This window comes from Culex quinquefasciatus, chromosome 3 (assembly GCF_015732765.1).
Source record: "Culex quinquefasciatus strain JHB chromosome 3, VPISU_Cqui_1.0_pri_paternal, whole genome shotgun sequence".
Classification (NCBI taxonomy): Eukaryota; Metazoa; Arthropoda; class Insecta; order Diptera; family Culicidae; genus Culex; species Culex quinquefasciatus.
The window spans coordinates 109811886-109825963 of record NC_051863.1 but is presented as its reverse complement, the minus strand read 5'-3'; the positions used below and the strand labels follow the sequence as shown (position 1 = coordinate 109825963).

Genomic DNA, 14078 nt, shown 5'->3' with positions numbered 1-14078 from the left:
GTCTGGACCAAAGAGCCTATGTCTGAAAATATTTTTATCGGATTCCGCGGAAAATTTCACATAACATATCAAAAAATTTGCGATGTCGAACCGTACGTTTCGGAGATATGATTTTTTGAAAATAAAAACTGGGTTTTTCGACGCGCCACGCGCAAAAACGGGAAAATGACGAAATCGGCAAAAAATCAACTTTTTCCACTAAAACTGCGATAACTTTAAAATTTCAGCGATGACCTATAGATGTTATGGTACTAAAAGTTGCGTCTTTCAATAACGAAAATTCACCCAAACATCTATAGGTCATCGCTGAAATTTTAAAGTTATCGCAGTTATCACATTTTCCAACGTGTCACGTGTCGACGTGTCACAAGTGTGCACGATCATTTTGATGATAAATTGGTCTTGTCACAAGTGTGTATTGCGATATCCGGGAAACGGAAGCGAGTTAAAGCATCTTGTAGTGTTTGTTAAGTATATTGTGAAAGCAGACAAAAATCAAAATACGAACGCAACCTGTCAAAGCTGTTGCGCCACAGGCTGATGTACACGCTAACGACAAACCACTACATTTTGGTTCGGCGCAACTGATTTTTTCGCGCAACAGAAGTGTTGCGCACTTCGGTTTGGTGGTGCGCGGATAATATCAAACGTCGACCAAAATGGTCTATGTCACAAGATAGCACACAGCTGACGATCTAGCTAAAAGAGTAATCAAAATTGCAAGGTTGTTAATTGATAACCTTATCTTCCGACAATAACGTTAACGATAATGGTTATCGAAATAGGCAAGAAAACCGTGACGTAGCAAATGAACTTAAAGAACTCAGTATTCATTTTGTGAGTGCCATTTGAGTGGTTTGACAGGTGTCAAATCGGGACTTAGCATTTTTTTGAATTTGAATTTGCTTCCGATTACGCGAAACGTCATAATCCGAGTTTTTTTTCGTATTAGTGCCCGTGTGCTTGACCGTGCTTCTGGCCGTGTTCGTGTACGTGCACCTGACCACGTAGTTGCCTGTTCCTGGTCGTTCCCGTGGCCGTGCACTAGGCCGTGTCCTTGTCCGGACTCCTGCCCGTGTTCGTGCCCGTGCTTCTGGCCGTTTTCGTGTCTCTGGCCGTGTAGGTGTCTGTTCCTGGCCATTCCCGTGGCCGTGTCCTTGCCCCGTGACCAGGAGTGTTTGTGTCCATGCGAAACGGAACATCCGGAACAAAATTATTATTTTAATTGCTAAGTGCCGGAACTGACACCTGTCAAAAAAGTTCATTCGGTTGTTTACCTTTGAGGTTAAGTTCCGAGCTTTTCTCCTTTATACGGTGATTCTATCGTCGCTAACAGTGAACATTGCGAACCGCCGGCGCTGTAGCATTAGGGTGTAATATTAAAATCGATTTTCCAGCACAGCAATTTTTCAGTTCCTTTTGGGGACCTAAACAACTCCATACATAAAGTCCGAAAATCCGAATTTAATGCGATGTTAACTTTATAAATTTTATGATTTGAGACATATCTGATTACCGTAAATCTGGGTGACTTGGATAGGTTTGAGATTTTTCCGCAAAATGAAGAGTACAAATTAAATACGTACTAAATGGTATGGAATCATATTGATCCTTTCACTGTAACTTGGATTTTGGCCGCAGTTTTCTCTCGCACTTTTGACAACAAGAATTCACAAAACTAGGCAACCGCTCGTTGTTTATTTACATTTCCAGTCGCAGTTTCCACCAAACTGATCTTTCGCACCTCAAAATTGCGAGTGACAGCTGGAAAACAAGCGATTAACCACGAGTCGCTTTGATCATTTTTGAGGAAATTCAAAACTTCCCAAGCCAGTCTGACAAGTCGCAATAGTGCGATCATTAGCAATAATTTAGTGCGAAGTCCAAGTTAGTGGGAATTGCGCAATACTGATCGTGGTAGAGAAGTGCTCAAAGTACCTCATGAAGAACTTTTCATGAAATTTTGAAAAGTTTAAAAAGTTTGTTAACTATAATTAAGAAAATGTTGATAAATAGCATTATTTTAATCTTCTCAAAGTGTCACCTCAAATCTGTCTTTAACAAGACAAACTATGACTATCAAAGGCACCCTAGTATTCAAACAAAGATCTTTTCAAATATCACATTGTTTTAAAAAGTGCAAATTCGCGTCAAATTCAAATCCATTGTTTTATCATAATTATTTAATTTCTGAAATAAATATTTTCCAAATTATAATCGTGGATGGGCCCTTTGGTTGATCAAACCGAGTTTTTGTAAGTGTGCGTGTTGTCGCCGCACGCCGCTATTCGAGTTGTCCAAATTCTAACCAATCAGAGTGTGGGTCCAAAATAGGTTCAGCGATGTCTCCTAAATACATTCAATAAGTCCAAAAAGCATCCAAAAAATGTTTTACTTGAAATGCTTATTTCAATAAAATGGTTTAATTATTTTCAATTTTCAATAGTACACTTTGTTAAGCATAAATTAAGACACAAAACAATCCTGAAACGAGCCAAATTAGTTAGACCGTTCATGAGAGCAATGTGAAATGTGTTTACACTTTGCATAGTAGGTCCAAAATAGGGCCATATACCCTATGCGATCATGGGCAGTAGTGGTAGTCTTAGAGACCACTTTTAAGATATTCAGGGACTTTCGGATAAAATAAACTACGCTCAAAATTTAAGATCTACTCAGTCTATTGCAGTAATTTTAAGAGATCGTCATCATTTCGTTCGTTTGTCATCGTTATCACCACCGCTTTCTTTCATTCGCCAAGTCACGGGGGAAAACGGTGGCCCCCAAAAAGGCCATTAAACAAACCACTTCCACTCACTCTCACCCACAACAAACCACTTCCGAAACAATCACCACACAATAGAGACGATAGCAGATTTCTCACTTCTCGGGCACTCCTCACCTCACTGCAAAGAACGAACAAACTTCAACTTCGGAGAAGCACACTTTTTTATTCGATTCGAAACGTTGATACATGTTTATTTTTGTTGCTCTTCCTTTTGTTTTTTTTTTACATTTAGTTATTACGTTGCTGGTTGAACCTTTTCAAGATTTTCATAGTTTGTTACTGATTAAAGATACAAGAGTTTGCAATTTACCACACTTAGAACACGTTAAGCCTTCATCTTCATCGCATTTTACATGATTTTTTTTTTTTCAAACGGAACTTAAAAACAGAACTCAAAACCATAACTCATCTTCCGTGCGGTGTCACTTTTTTGTTTTCTTTGAAGCTGGTGGCTGAAGCCATTTGTGCAACAGCGCGTTTTAATATAAAGTAACATTTGCAAAACCAATTTTAAAATCAGAATTTTACCAGCAAATGCTACATTCTACTATTAGCGCTTAGAAAGGGGGGGGGGAATATTTTGTCGGTCGGTGTTCCCGCCACAATGTGTAGGAGGAAAACAGCAACACTTTTGTACACTTTCCACACAAATAGAGTAAAACAAAACGGGAAGCCCAAATTGTTACTTTTTGGCACTGTTGGTCGTCATGTTCACTGGAGGAAAAACAGGCAAGTCGTCCAGAAGAAAACTTATTAAGCACAATCGTACGTTCGCCAAACTTTACACACTGAAGAGCACACTTGTTTGATGGGAGGGGGAAATTGAACGTTTGAAATCACCAAAAAAAGAAACGACACCACAAGAGCGAGAGCACTGAGAGAAGTTTGAAGGGCAGATTTGAAGGATGAAACACAAAACTTTTCAAGTTGAACAAAAGCACAAACACAAAACATTTTGGTCACATTTGACACTGCAAAATTTGTAAGGGTTGAAAATAACTTGAAGTCACCACTTTATTCCCACTGAAAACAGGCCACGCATGGGAAACTGCGCTGACCTTCAAAGCACGTTCGAAAAACGGTAATTTTGGACACCAGGAAAACTGACACTTGTTGCACGAATGTCTTTCAGATAAACTTAAAACGAATCACAAAACTAAACCAGAACAAAACATTGGAAACCACCTTTTCATTTCTTTTTGCCAGGTTCCTCAAATGCGGTCATGAACTTTCACATAACTGTTGGTTATAAATAGTTGTATTTGTTCGTTTGATCAGTTGGTCAAAACTTATTTTCATCATATTTCTACTTTCTTCATCGATTCTGGCGCAAACTGGTTGGACACTCTATCGTTTATTGCTACATTTCATAGTACTTGGTTACTGTATGGTTCCACATTTTCTTCAATTAAAACATCTTCGTCATTTACTACTAACTGGCTACTTTGAACCACTTTTGTGTTTGCAATCTCTTAATCGTCTCTTCCATTTTCAATCACTTTCATCTTCCAACGCGCGCGCGATACCACCACGGGAAAGCCACTTTCCACGGAAGTTGTGAACTAATAATAAAAGAAAAAAAACTAGCAGAGAAAAATACCCTGCGACAAAAACAATATTCTTCAATGTACCCCCTTAATGATACATTGCGACCTAGCACTTAAAAGATACATATCTCTATCTCTCTCTCTCTCTCTCTCTCTCTCTCTCGCGGGGAAGATGGCTCTCCGCGGGCCGCGCGCCCGTTTAGAGTGTGAATTACAAATCATCCTAGCATAGATCTCCGGAAACAACCGTTAGCCGTTACACTTCCACTAACTCCAACACACACGCGCAACAACAACAACAATCGACGACGACGTCACCATCTTCGCCGCCGACGATCCGGTCCCGGTGGTCGTCCACTCACACACTCGCGCGCGCGCGCACTTAACCGCCGTCGTCATCATCATCGTCAGCAGCAGCAGCAGCAGCAGCGGCAGCGGCACTTCCGTAATTATCGTTCCGGTTGCCGGTAATCGGGAAGATGGGGGTGGGTGGATGTGTGTGTGTGTGTTTGTGTGTGTGTGTGTTTTATACTTTAATGATGATTGATTGGGTGTAGTGTTGCGCCGCCGCCGCGTTCAGAAACGTAGATTTTTCTTTTGCTACTTTTTTTTTTGTTGTTGTTCTTATGAACAGTTTAGCGTTTTGAAGTTGAGAGAAAAAATGTATTCACCTGCAATGGATTAAACCCGTTAGAGATGATTTGAAGAAGCTGTGCGAGATGAATTGAGAGCGAAAAAGGCTAGAGCATGCTGTACAAACAGTTACAGTTACTGGACCCATTCTTAGCGGAGAAATTAATAAGCAATGTGGTGGGTCGTGTGAAGGAAAATGGCAGCGAACCGTTTGAAATGAATGAGGGATTAGATTCCAAGACATTTCATAATCATAAATTATTATTCAGCTAAGTATGATCTACGAAGTGTACTGAACCCGAATGCCAAATTTAAGCTTGATTGGTTGCGACACTGTTGAATCTCACCCGATTTATGTTTTTGATGGAACTAGATCAGGGGTAACCAAAGTATGGCCCGCGGGCCAAACGTGGCCCGCGCGGTGATATTTTATGGCCCGCGGGCCCATTTTGAATGATCATGTAAAATGGCCCGTTGACCACTTGTAAAGTTATTTTTTACTTTTTCAAAGTTAAGGTTTATATTAAACTTTTATATGCGCTAATCTTTTTTATTTTTTGTTAATAAAAAAAAGTTTATGATTTATTAATATTTTGATCCCCACTTTAGGATACAAAAAAATTGTTCATAATATTTAATAATTAAAACAATTTCACAGATTTCAATGTGAGTGAAACTAGTAAATATTGTCAAAACTTTCATCAAACATTTTTAGAAATATATAAAAAAAACTTCAAGTTTGACTTTGGTAGAATTTTGGAATATTTGCCAAAATATAAGTTTTCTTTATTGATTTGCAAGTCATAATAACCCTCTTATGAACTGAGTCTGAAACATACATTGCACTTCCTTCAGGATTTGAACTCATTACAGTTAGATAACGCATCTGATTGACTACCAACTGATTCAGGCAGACAAGTTGTGGAAATCTGAGGATCAAGTTTGTAGCAAATATTTTTCAAAACTTTCGTCGATGAAAATCAACCCACCCCTCTTCCATTTTTAATAAATTGGCTCGAAAACAAGGAGCAAAAATATATTTCCTAAAAACTTTAAAACTTAAAAAAAAACTTAATTTAGGTGCAATCAGCTGAAATTCATTAAATATTCATTCCTTTGCATTTAGAATCATTTGGACATGTTTAGGTTTATGAAAAATATTATAATTTCTTGTTTATTTTCGTTGAAATATATAAATGTTTTTTTCTGTTAAATGTTTTTTTGTCGATTTTTTTTTTTTTTTTTTTGAAAATAATGATTGCAGTTTAACCATACGGAAGCTTACATTTTTTTCATTGAAGTGTTGAAATTCTTGCTCTCAACGATTTTTCATAAGCCACACTAAACTTATGAATAAAATTACGCCTTTAGATAAATTATTCAACATTTTATGTCACCATTTTCGAAACAAAACATTTTTTTTTTTTTTTTTTGAAAACACAAGTACATTCAGCTAAAAACTTTTTTTCAAATTGCCTTGCTTACCTAAAACAATAAAATCAACAATACCGATAGGAAACCGTTAGTTTGTATTGTCTTTTATTTTGAATTGACATTTTTTTAAATAACTAAAATTTAATCTTTTAAATCAAAATAACGTAATTAAATTTTTTTAATAACCTTTTTTTGTAAATTTGGCCCGCAACCTCATTTGAGTTTCAAATTTGGCCCGGCCTCCAAAAACTTTGAGCACCCCTGAACTAGATAAAAATATTATATATCAGTGTTGCAAATGAGTGATAAAAAAGCTATCAATAGATTATCTCTGCACCAAAAATATCCGAGAGTATAGTGGCCGTCACTATAGCTTGTGAGATCTCTTCTTGTGTCTCGTGATTCCCAGCGATGTCATTCTCTCTCTATCACTCTTCCCCTTTTCCTCGACTTTGCGCTCTCACCGCTGAGTCTCTCAATCTCTCCAAAAACTGCAATGAGAGAACGCGAGATGGCGATTAGGATCCGACCATGCATGACGTCCCGTCAAACTGCGTTTGCGAAATTAGTTTTGTGGCGGCTTTTGTGGTTAAACGCTTTTGTGGTAGGATGATCGTGGAAGCGGGAATGAGAGAGAAAAGGAAAATATCAATCGCGAGTGGGTAAACACGAAAACGTGTTCGGCTATGTTCGGCGCTGAGAGTTTCAATTAAGAGAGAAGATCAGTTGTATTTGAGGCATGAATATTCAGGCGGGATAATTGTATTTGCTGAGAGCTGATATTTTGATATTTTAACAACCCTGTTATATATGAAGTGCGTCACGTTCTAGGGGGAGGGGGGATACTTTATGGATGACGCCTAGACTCGATTATCCGCATGTTATTTTATTACTCGCTTAATTTTCAAAAGGTCCTATGTACATAGGAAATCCATGGCGCATTGGTTGTTTTGAAAAAGTAATCCTTAAACCTTTAAAGTTTGACTAAAATGGGATCGCAGAACTCGAATTTGATGTTAGAAACAAGAAAAAAACGAAAAAAAAAATGTTTTGTTCGTGATTTGATTAACCAAAGTCCAATACACTGCCGTTCTACGCATAATTGTCCCATGTTCAAAAAAGTACAACTGAGAAAACGCGATTGAAATTTTTCGACCGATTTCTGCGTTTCTACGCATAATTGGAGCCTAACATTTCAAAAGGGCACAAAACTTTTGTAAACAATAGTGTATCCCTTTCACTCGTATGACAGTTTGCATAAGGTGTGAGAGGGATACACTCTTGTTTACAAAAGTTTTGTGCCCTAATGAAATGGAAAGCACGAATTGTCCCGTGGGTTCCTATTCACCCTATGTGTCCCTAATCGCCCCAGTTAGCAGTTTATTGCCCTTATTTGTGATTCTCTTGCTATACAACAGGTAAACAAGACATAATGCTTAGTAAAACTAATGATTCCGTGTAAGAAAATACTTGGTGGGACGATTATGCGTGGAAGTTTAACGATGGGACAAACAGACTTGTTGTTTTTTTTTAATGAGTTTCCGAACAAAGCACCAGATTTTATGTGTTTTTCTTAAAGTACACATCAAACTAAACTTAAAAATGCCATAAAGTCAAAATCGTCCAAAACTGACATGGGACAATTATGCGTAGAACGGCAGTACAGTCCTTCGGCAAATCGAACTTCGGATAATCGAAACATTGGAGAATTGAGGCTTCTGATGATCTAGTCTGGATTGTACTACGATCTTAGAGACAGGAGCTTCAACTATGGAATTGGATTTTTTTTCTTTTTTTTCGATTTTTTTTTATTTTCCCGTGTTCAGGGGGTCATTCTGCGCAACTTTTGTTCTACGAAAAACTTAACTTCTCTAGTTTTCGGTTTTTCTTGCTTCATTTTTAGCATTTTTATTTTCATTTATCATGTTTTGTTTATGTACTACACTGCCCCTGATCGCATAAATGTCTCATATGCATTTTCATCGATTTCGAGTTATTGATGCAGTTTGGTTCAAAATCGTGTGCTCTTTCAAAAGAGCCTATCCAGGTTTTTAATCGAAATGTCTAAATCACGCGGTGATACCAACATTACAAAAAAAAAGAGTACCATGGCATGACAGCAACTTTTTTTCTCTTCTAATGTTGGTGCTACTGCGCGATTTTGACATTTCGGACGTTCACCATTTCCAACGCCATCTTCGCTTAAAACTTGGATAACATCCAGTACTTTGTTCTAGAAATCAGGAGGAAATCCCGTTTTTCGCGAAAATTTAACACGTAGCCTTATGTATGGGACAAACTTCAAATGCGTTTGTCTCAGCTTGCTGTTTTTACATATGGGACATTTATGCGAACATGGGCAGTACAGTACTTGTTCGGTAACTGGGCTGAGAACGTAGCCAAGTCACCGAATGTTGCTCGTTAACTGGGCTGAACAAAAAATAACGAGGGAACCACCAATGCATATTTTCCAGATTAAATATAAAAATAAAAGTAATCGACTTTGGACAGAGCCGAGGGACATAAACTTCAAAAAATATTTGCAACGGCCTAACTTGAAATTAAACAAAAGTTTGAAAAAAGTTTTTTTATTTATTGAACATGATTTTTTGCATCCATTAACCCCTCGGTCATTTTGGTTTGTTTTGGTTTTTTGACGCTTGTCTGCTTTTTAACTGGGCTAAGGCCCAGTTATCGAGCGGCCAGTTAAAAAACAGGCCAGTTAAACAACGCCCAGTTACCGAACAACTACTGTATATAGAAGATAGAAAAAAATATAAGATAAAAAAAGCTCAAAAATCACAATAGTCTACATTACTTTTAGAAACTACCCGTTAACCACAATCGCAAGCAATGTTAGTAAATTTTGCATTTAAGCCAATTCCCCTCCACAACTTACCTCACGTGCTAACGGTGCCCGTGTCCACTCCTCCTCAGGCGGTTCCTCCCTTGACGACCACGATCACCAGATGGTCCTCCTTCAGGCCCTCCTCGGTCAAATTGTGGCAGGTGCGCTTCAGCAGCTCCGTCGAAAAGTCACAGGGCGGGAACGAGTACAGCACACCGGTCGCTTCGGTTTCCTTGTTCAGCAGCGAGATGACGCCGGCGGCTTCCTTCTGCTTGAGATACGAAACGAGGTTGCGCAGCGGACGCGTCTGAACGCTGGCGTCGTCCGACGAAGCTACGGAAGAGGTCGAGCCCGGCAGCCCGAGGAAGATTGCGTGTGACGACGACGTGGAAATGCGCTTCTGGACATCCTCCAGCTTCGGTTGATCCAGCCGGAGACGCTGCGTGATGCGAAGGTGATGCTTGCCATCTTCGTCCTTCATTAAGCTTTCGACGATGTCGTTGTCGCCGTCGGTCAGATGGAATTTGGCCGGGAAGAGCGAACTCTTCAAGATCAAAGCGCCCTGCCAGACGGTTGAAGATTTGCGTGCAACTTCGGGAAGTGTTCGTGCGCTGGACAGCATACCATTTCTACGCGATGACGAGTCCGAGTCGGAATCTGCCGGACTGCGGCGACGTGGCGAGCGTGATCGAGATCTATCAATACCGGGTTCGCGGGAACCGGAACGACGGCGTGAGTCGTAGTCACCGTCAGCAGGGCCCCGGCGCCATTCGTCTCCGCCTTCACCGTGTGGTGGTCCATCGCGATGGAAGCCTCGGAATCCACCACGACCACCACGGAAACCTCCCCGGCCACGGAACGGCCGTCCACCGTATCCACCGTAGCCAGCAGCATCATCATAAGGTGGAGCACTGCCACCTTCCGGATACTCGTAGTCTGGTCCACGGCGATATTCACCGCCATCTTCGAAACCTCCGCTTCGCTTGGGGAATGGCGGTGTGGTGCCGTTGTCGGCAAAATCTAAACGAATTCGACGATCCGGAGCTCCCAGCGGGAAACCACGCATTTCCTTTACAGCAGCCGTTGCGGCATCGATGGAATCGTACAGAATATAAGCTTGAGTGTCGCCCTTGTTGTATTCGATCTTCTTGATCGCTCCAAATCGATCAAACTCACGTTCCAGCTGGGTAACCGATGTCCATGCACCCAAACCGCCCACCCAGATGCGAGTGGTCGGTGTGGCCTTTCCGTAGCCGATCTTACACTGGAACTTGCCAATGTACTGACCGGACAGTTCAACCTTGGCACGATGAGCCATATCTAGCGTTTGATAACGGACGAAAGCAAATGCGTTTCCGGTGCCGGGCGGAGGACGTTTAATGTCGATGTCCTCAACGATGCCGTACTTGCCAAAAATGCGGCGCAGTTCGTCGTCGGAAATGTTAATTTCCAAGTTGCCGGCAAACAGCGTCCTCGTCGCAAGCGGATCCTCCTCGGGTTGAACATGGTGCAGATAGTTGGGGAACTTGTCCTTCTTGCTGTTGTCCGGCTTTTCGAACGGTGCCCTCGGACGAGGCATGTAGGGCCTTGCCATGTAATGATGGTGAGCCGGTCCGGGATGCATGTGGGGAGGTCCGTGGTGGTGCATCGGTGGCCCACGTGGCATGTACTCGTGGTGCATTGGTGGTCTGAAATCCGCATGATGCATTCGGCCTGGTGGAGGCCCTCCGTAACTGTCATAAGGATGGTGCTCTGGACGACGACGATCCGGTGGCGGTACTCCGGGGGAACGGGCGTAGTAGTGACGATCATAATCCTGTGGCGAAGAAGGTCTACGATTGGTTTCGGGTTTGGCCGACTCAAAAACAGGCTCCACCAGAGCGGCCCTTTCGTACAAGACAATTCGGGACTTGGCATTCTTTGCTTCCTTTGCATCCTCTGACGTACGGAAGCAAACGTATGCTACCCGTTCGTCCAGATCATGCGAAATTCGTATGCTAAAGTCCCCAAATTTCTTGTACTCACGATACAATGTTTCTTTAATAAACTCATCTGACGCCTTCGGGTGCAGAGCACTAACGCACAGTACCTTGTACGAATATCGGTCACTGCCACCATCCCGCGCACTTCGGGAATATTCCTCCCGGTGCGGGGAAGCATAGCGAGTACTGCCTCCACGGGGACTCGGGGAACGAGCTACGCGACGACGCATCCTGTCTGGGGTGACCCGTTCGTCTGAGCTGCCTTCGTAACGTCCAATACTGCCGCGCCTTTTCGTTCTTGGTGGGGAGTCGCGCGAGGCGCTACGTTTCATGTTACGTATCTTCACAGTTATACGATCTCTGTCGGCTGACCGGTTGCTACTCATGGGCCGTCTTCATCAAATCTGGCTTGAGTTGGCGAGCTGGCGCGGTCTTTGCGAAAGCACGGACGAACTTTTGCAAAACTTTTGCTTTCCCAAATCTGTAAAGAACAAAACAAACAAACCAAACAGTCAAACTGCCTTTTAGAGCGAAAGAAAACAAAACATGTAACCCCTCAACAAACTGACAGGTCACTCACGCACAAGAATGAACACTCGTCACAAAACTGTTCACGGGGCACTCAACCGGTGATTCACTGCGGTGCGCATGAACCTGCCGATGCTAAAGCGTAAAACAAAATGGCGTCGTATTTTATTCAATGCAGCAAAGAAAAAAATAAGATTTCAGTTTAAATACATCGATTGCCATCAAAACTAAGTACAAACTACAAATAATTACCCAATATTACATCAGTAAAACCAACTAAAGTATCACACAATGCAAATTGTGGAGAGCAAACCTCAAAGCCGTATGACGCCCAACGCCGACGCTGAAATGACGCCGCGTTGCAAATGCGTCGATTTTCCACCTAAATTCGTCACTACTTCAACAACATTCACAATCAATAACACTACTCACCCAAAATCGATCGGAAAATACTGGTCACAATCACTTTTTACAGAATTTTCAACTGTAAAAATAATTCCGCACGATCCGCACTTCCACACTGGTCGAGCACTGAAAATGGAATGACTTTTAGGTTTGACGGGCAGACGAAATGAACATTAATGAGTGCCACGCAGAAAAAAAAAGATTTACCGCCAACCGGCTACCCGGCACTGAAAATGTACATTACACTGGTAGGCAAAATATATTTTCACATACCTATCAAAACTTAAAGAAAAGAGCGCAAAAAAACGGGTAAAAGCTTGAGGATCAACCACGATTTAATCTAGAGTATGGCTAAGTGGGGCAAGACCAAGGCCCATGTTCGCATCAATGTCCCAAATGCAAATTGCGGTAATCCACGCTCCATACAAAAAAAAATTTGTTTTGTATGAAAATTGTCCACGATGGGGGTGGGGAGGGATTGAGACTTTCAAAAAAAGTGTGGTTTATGGATGGTCCCTTTAAAATAAAACTCTAGGTTTTCTTGCCACTTTACCCTTATTTTTTTCACTTCAACCTATCAGGCAATTTAAGGGATTACATACATGTAAAAAATAATAAAATTTCATATTACAGAAAATTTATTAAATCAGCTTAAAAGATGATTTTCAATCACTCCTGAAAGTTTCATGAAGATATTTCATGATTTAACTCGTGATTTAACTGAGTTTGAGACGATTTAAGCTCAAAATTTTGCCAAGCGCAAAGCGAGCTGTCAAACTTTGAGAGCGTTTTTCTCTGAACACCAAGTTGTTTTACGGGAGCCACGATATCTCGAGATGGAACGGACCAAATTGGCTGAAATTTTTGGGTGAAGACGGTGAAGACTCCCAAGATAATATTATGTCCCGTGTGCATGACGAAGCCCGATTTTAAAATTTTGAATTTTCAAAAATTAAAAAAATCAAAAACTGGCGATTTTTTATATGAAAAACTGATAAATATTTTTATCATTTTTTTTAATAATCTTTTTGAAAATCAGACTTCGTCATGCACACGGGACCGGTTTAACGAGTCTTCACCAAAATTTTGAGCCGATTTGGTCGAAGCAATGTTGAGATATCGTGGCATCCGTTTTTTGAAACTGCTAACTTCAAATAGCTATATCTCGGCAATGATACAACCAAATGTCTTCAAATTTGTTTTGTTAATTGATTGAAATGTATTTCTGAATGCCCTGAAAACAGATTTTGAAAAAAGTTTAAGTGTGTGTTCAAACCAACCTCTGACATTTTTGCCGATTTACATATATATAACCCCTTAAAATAGTTCGCTTGTGCGAGTTCGAGAAACGTCATATAAAAGCTCTATCCAGATTTTTAAGCGAAGATGGCGTTGGAATGGTGAACGCCCGAAATGTCAAAATCACGCAGTGGTACCAACATTACGAAACAAGTGTGACACGGTATGACAGCCATACTTTGTTTCTAATGTTGGTGCTACTGCGCGATTTTGACATTTCGGGCGTTCACCATGCCAACGCCATCTTCGCTTAAAAACCTGGATAGAGATAATATTGCTGAAGTCAGCACGCTTTCGCCGAAACGTGCAGTGCGCTCCAAAATCATTCTGAACGTTTTTGAAACGACGCAGATTACAAATTGAAGCATATATGGACCATCCACAAACCACGCGGACACTATTTTTGTAAATCCCAAAACCCCCCCCCCCCCCCTCCCTCCCTCGTGGACAATTGTCCATACAAAAAAACTTTTTTGTACGAAGCGTGGACAATCGCCATACACCTCCACCCCCTAAACTGTCCACGTGGTTTATGGATGGTCCCATAGTGGCAATATCGAAAACACGTATGGGAGAGAAAATTAGTTCAGCGAACCTGAATGTAGATCAGGGCC

General features: G+C 41.1%; 1 protein-coding gene across 2 annotated transcripts; it reads right to left on the bottom strand.

Moving 5' to 3' along the window:
- Nucleotides 1-2931: 2931 nt before the first annotated feature.
- LOC6033508 (RNA-binding protein spenito) lies at nucleotides 2932-12315 on the bottom strand. 2 transcript variants are annotated; one of them, XM_038258714.1, is made up of 4 exons: nucleotides 12193-12315; nucleotides 11340-11713; nucleotides 9302-11066; nucleotides 2932-5006 (listed from the first exon to the last, which is right to left on the bottom strand). In XM_038258714.1, exons 2-3 carry the CDS (start codon nucleotides 11616-11618, stop codon nucleotides 9336-9338), a joined length of 2010 nt encoding a protein of 669 aa, XP_038114642.1. In that variant the 5' UTR covers nucleotides 11619-11713; nucleotides 12193-12315; the 3' UTR covers nucleotides 2932-5006; nucleotides 9302-9335. The 2 variants fall into 2 exon arrangements, with proteins under 2 accessions (XP_038114642.1, XP_038114641.1); XM_038258713.1 differs by having other exon boundaries at nucleotides 9302-11713.
- Between the last annotated feature and the right edge of the window lie 1763 nt (nucleotides 12316-14078).

What these genes read in the sequence shown, in the direction of transcription:
- LOC6033508 (XM_038258713.1), bottom strand. Translation starts at nt 11,618, where the DNA reads ATGAGTAGCAACCGGTCAGCCGACAGAGATCGTATAACTGTGAAGATA.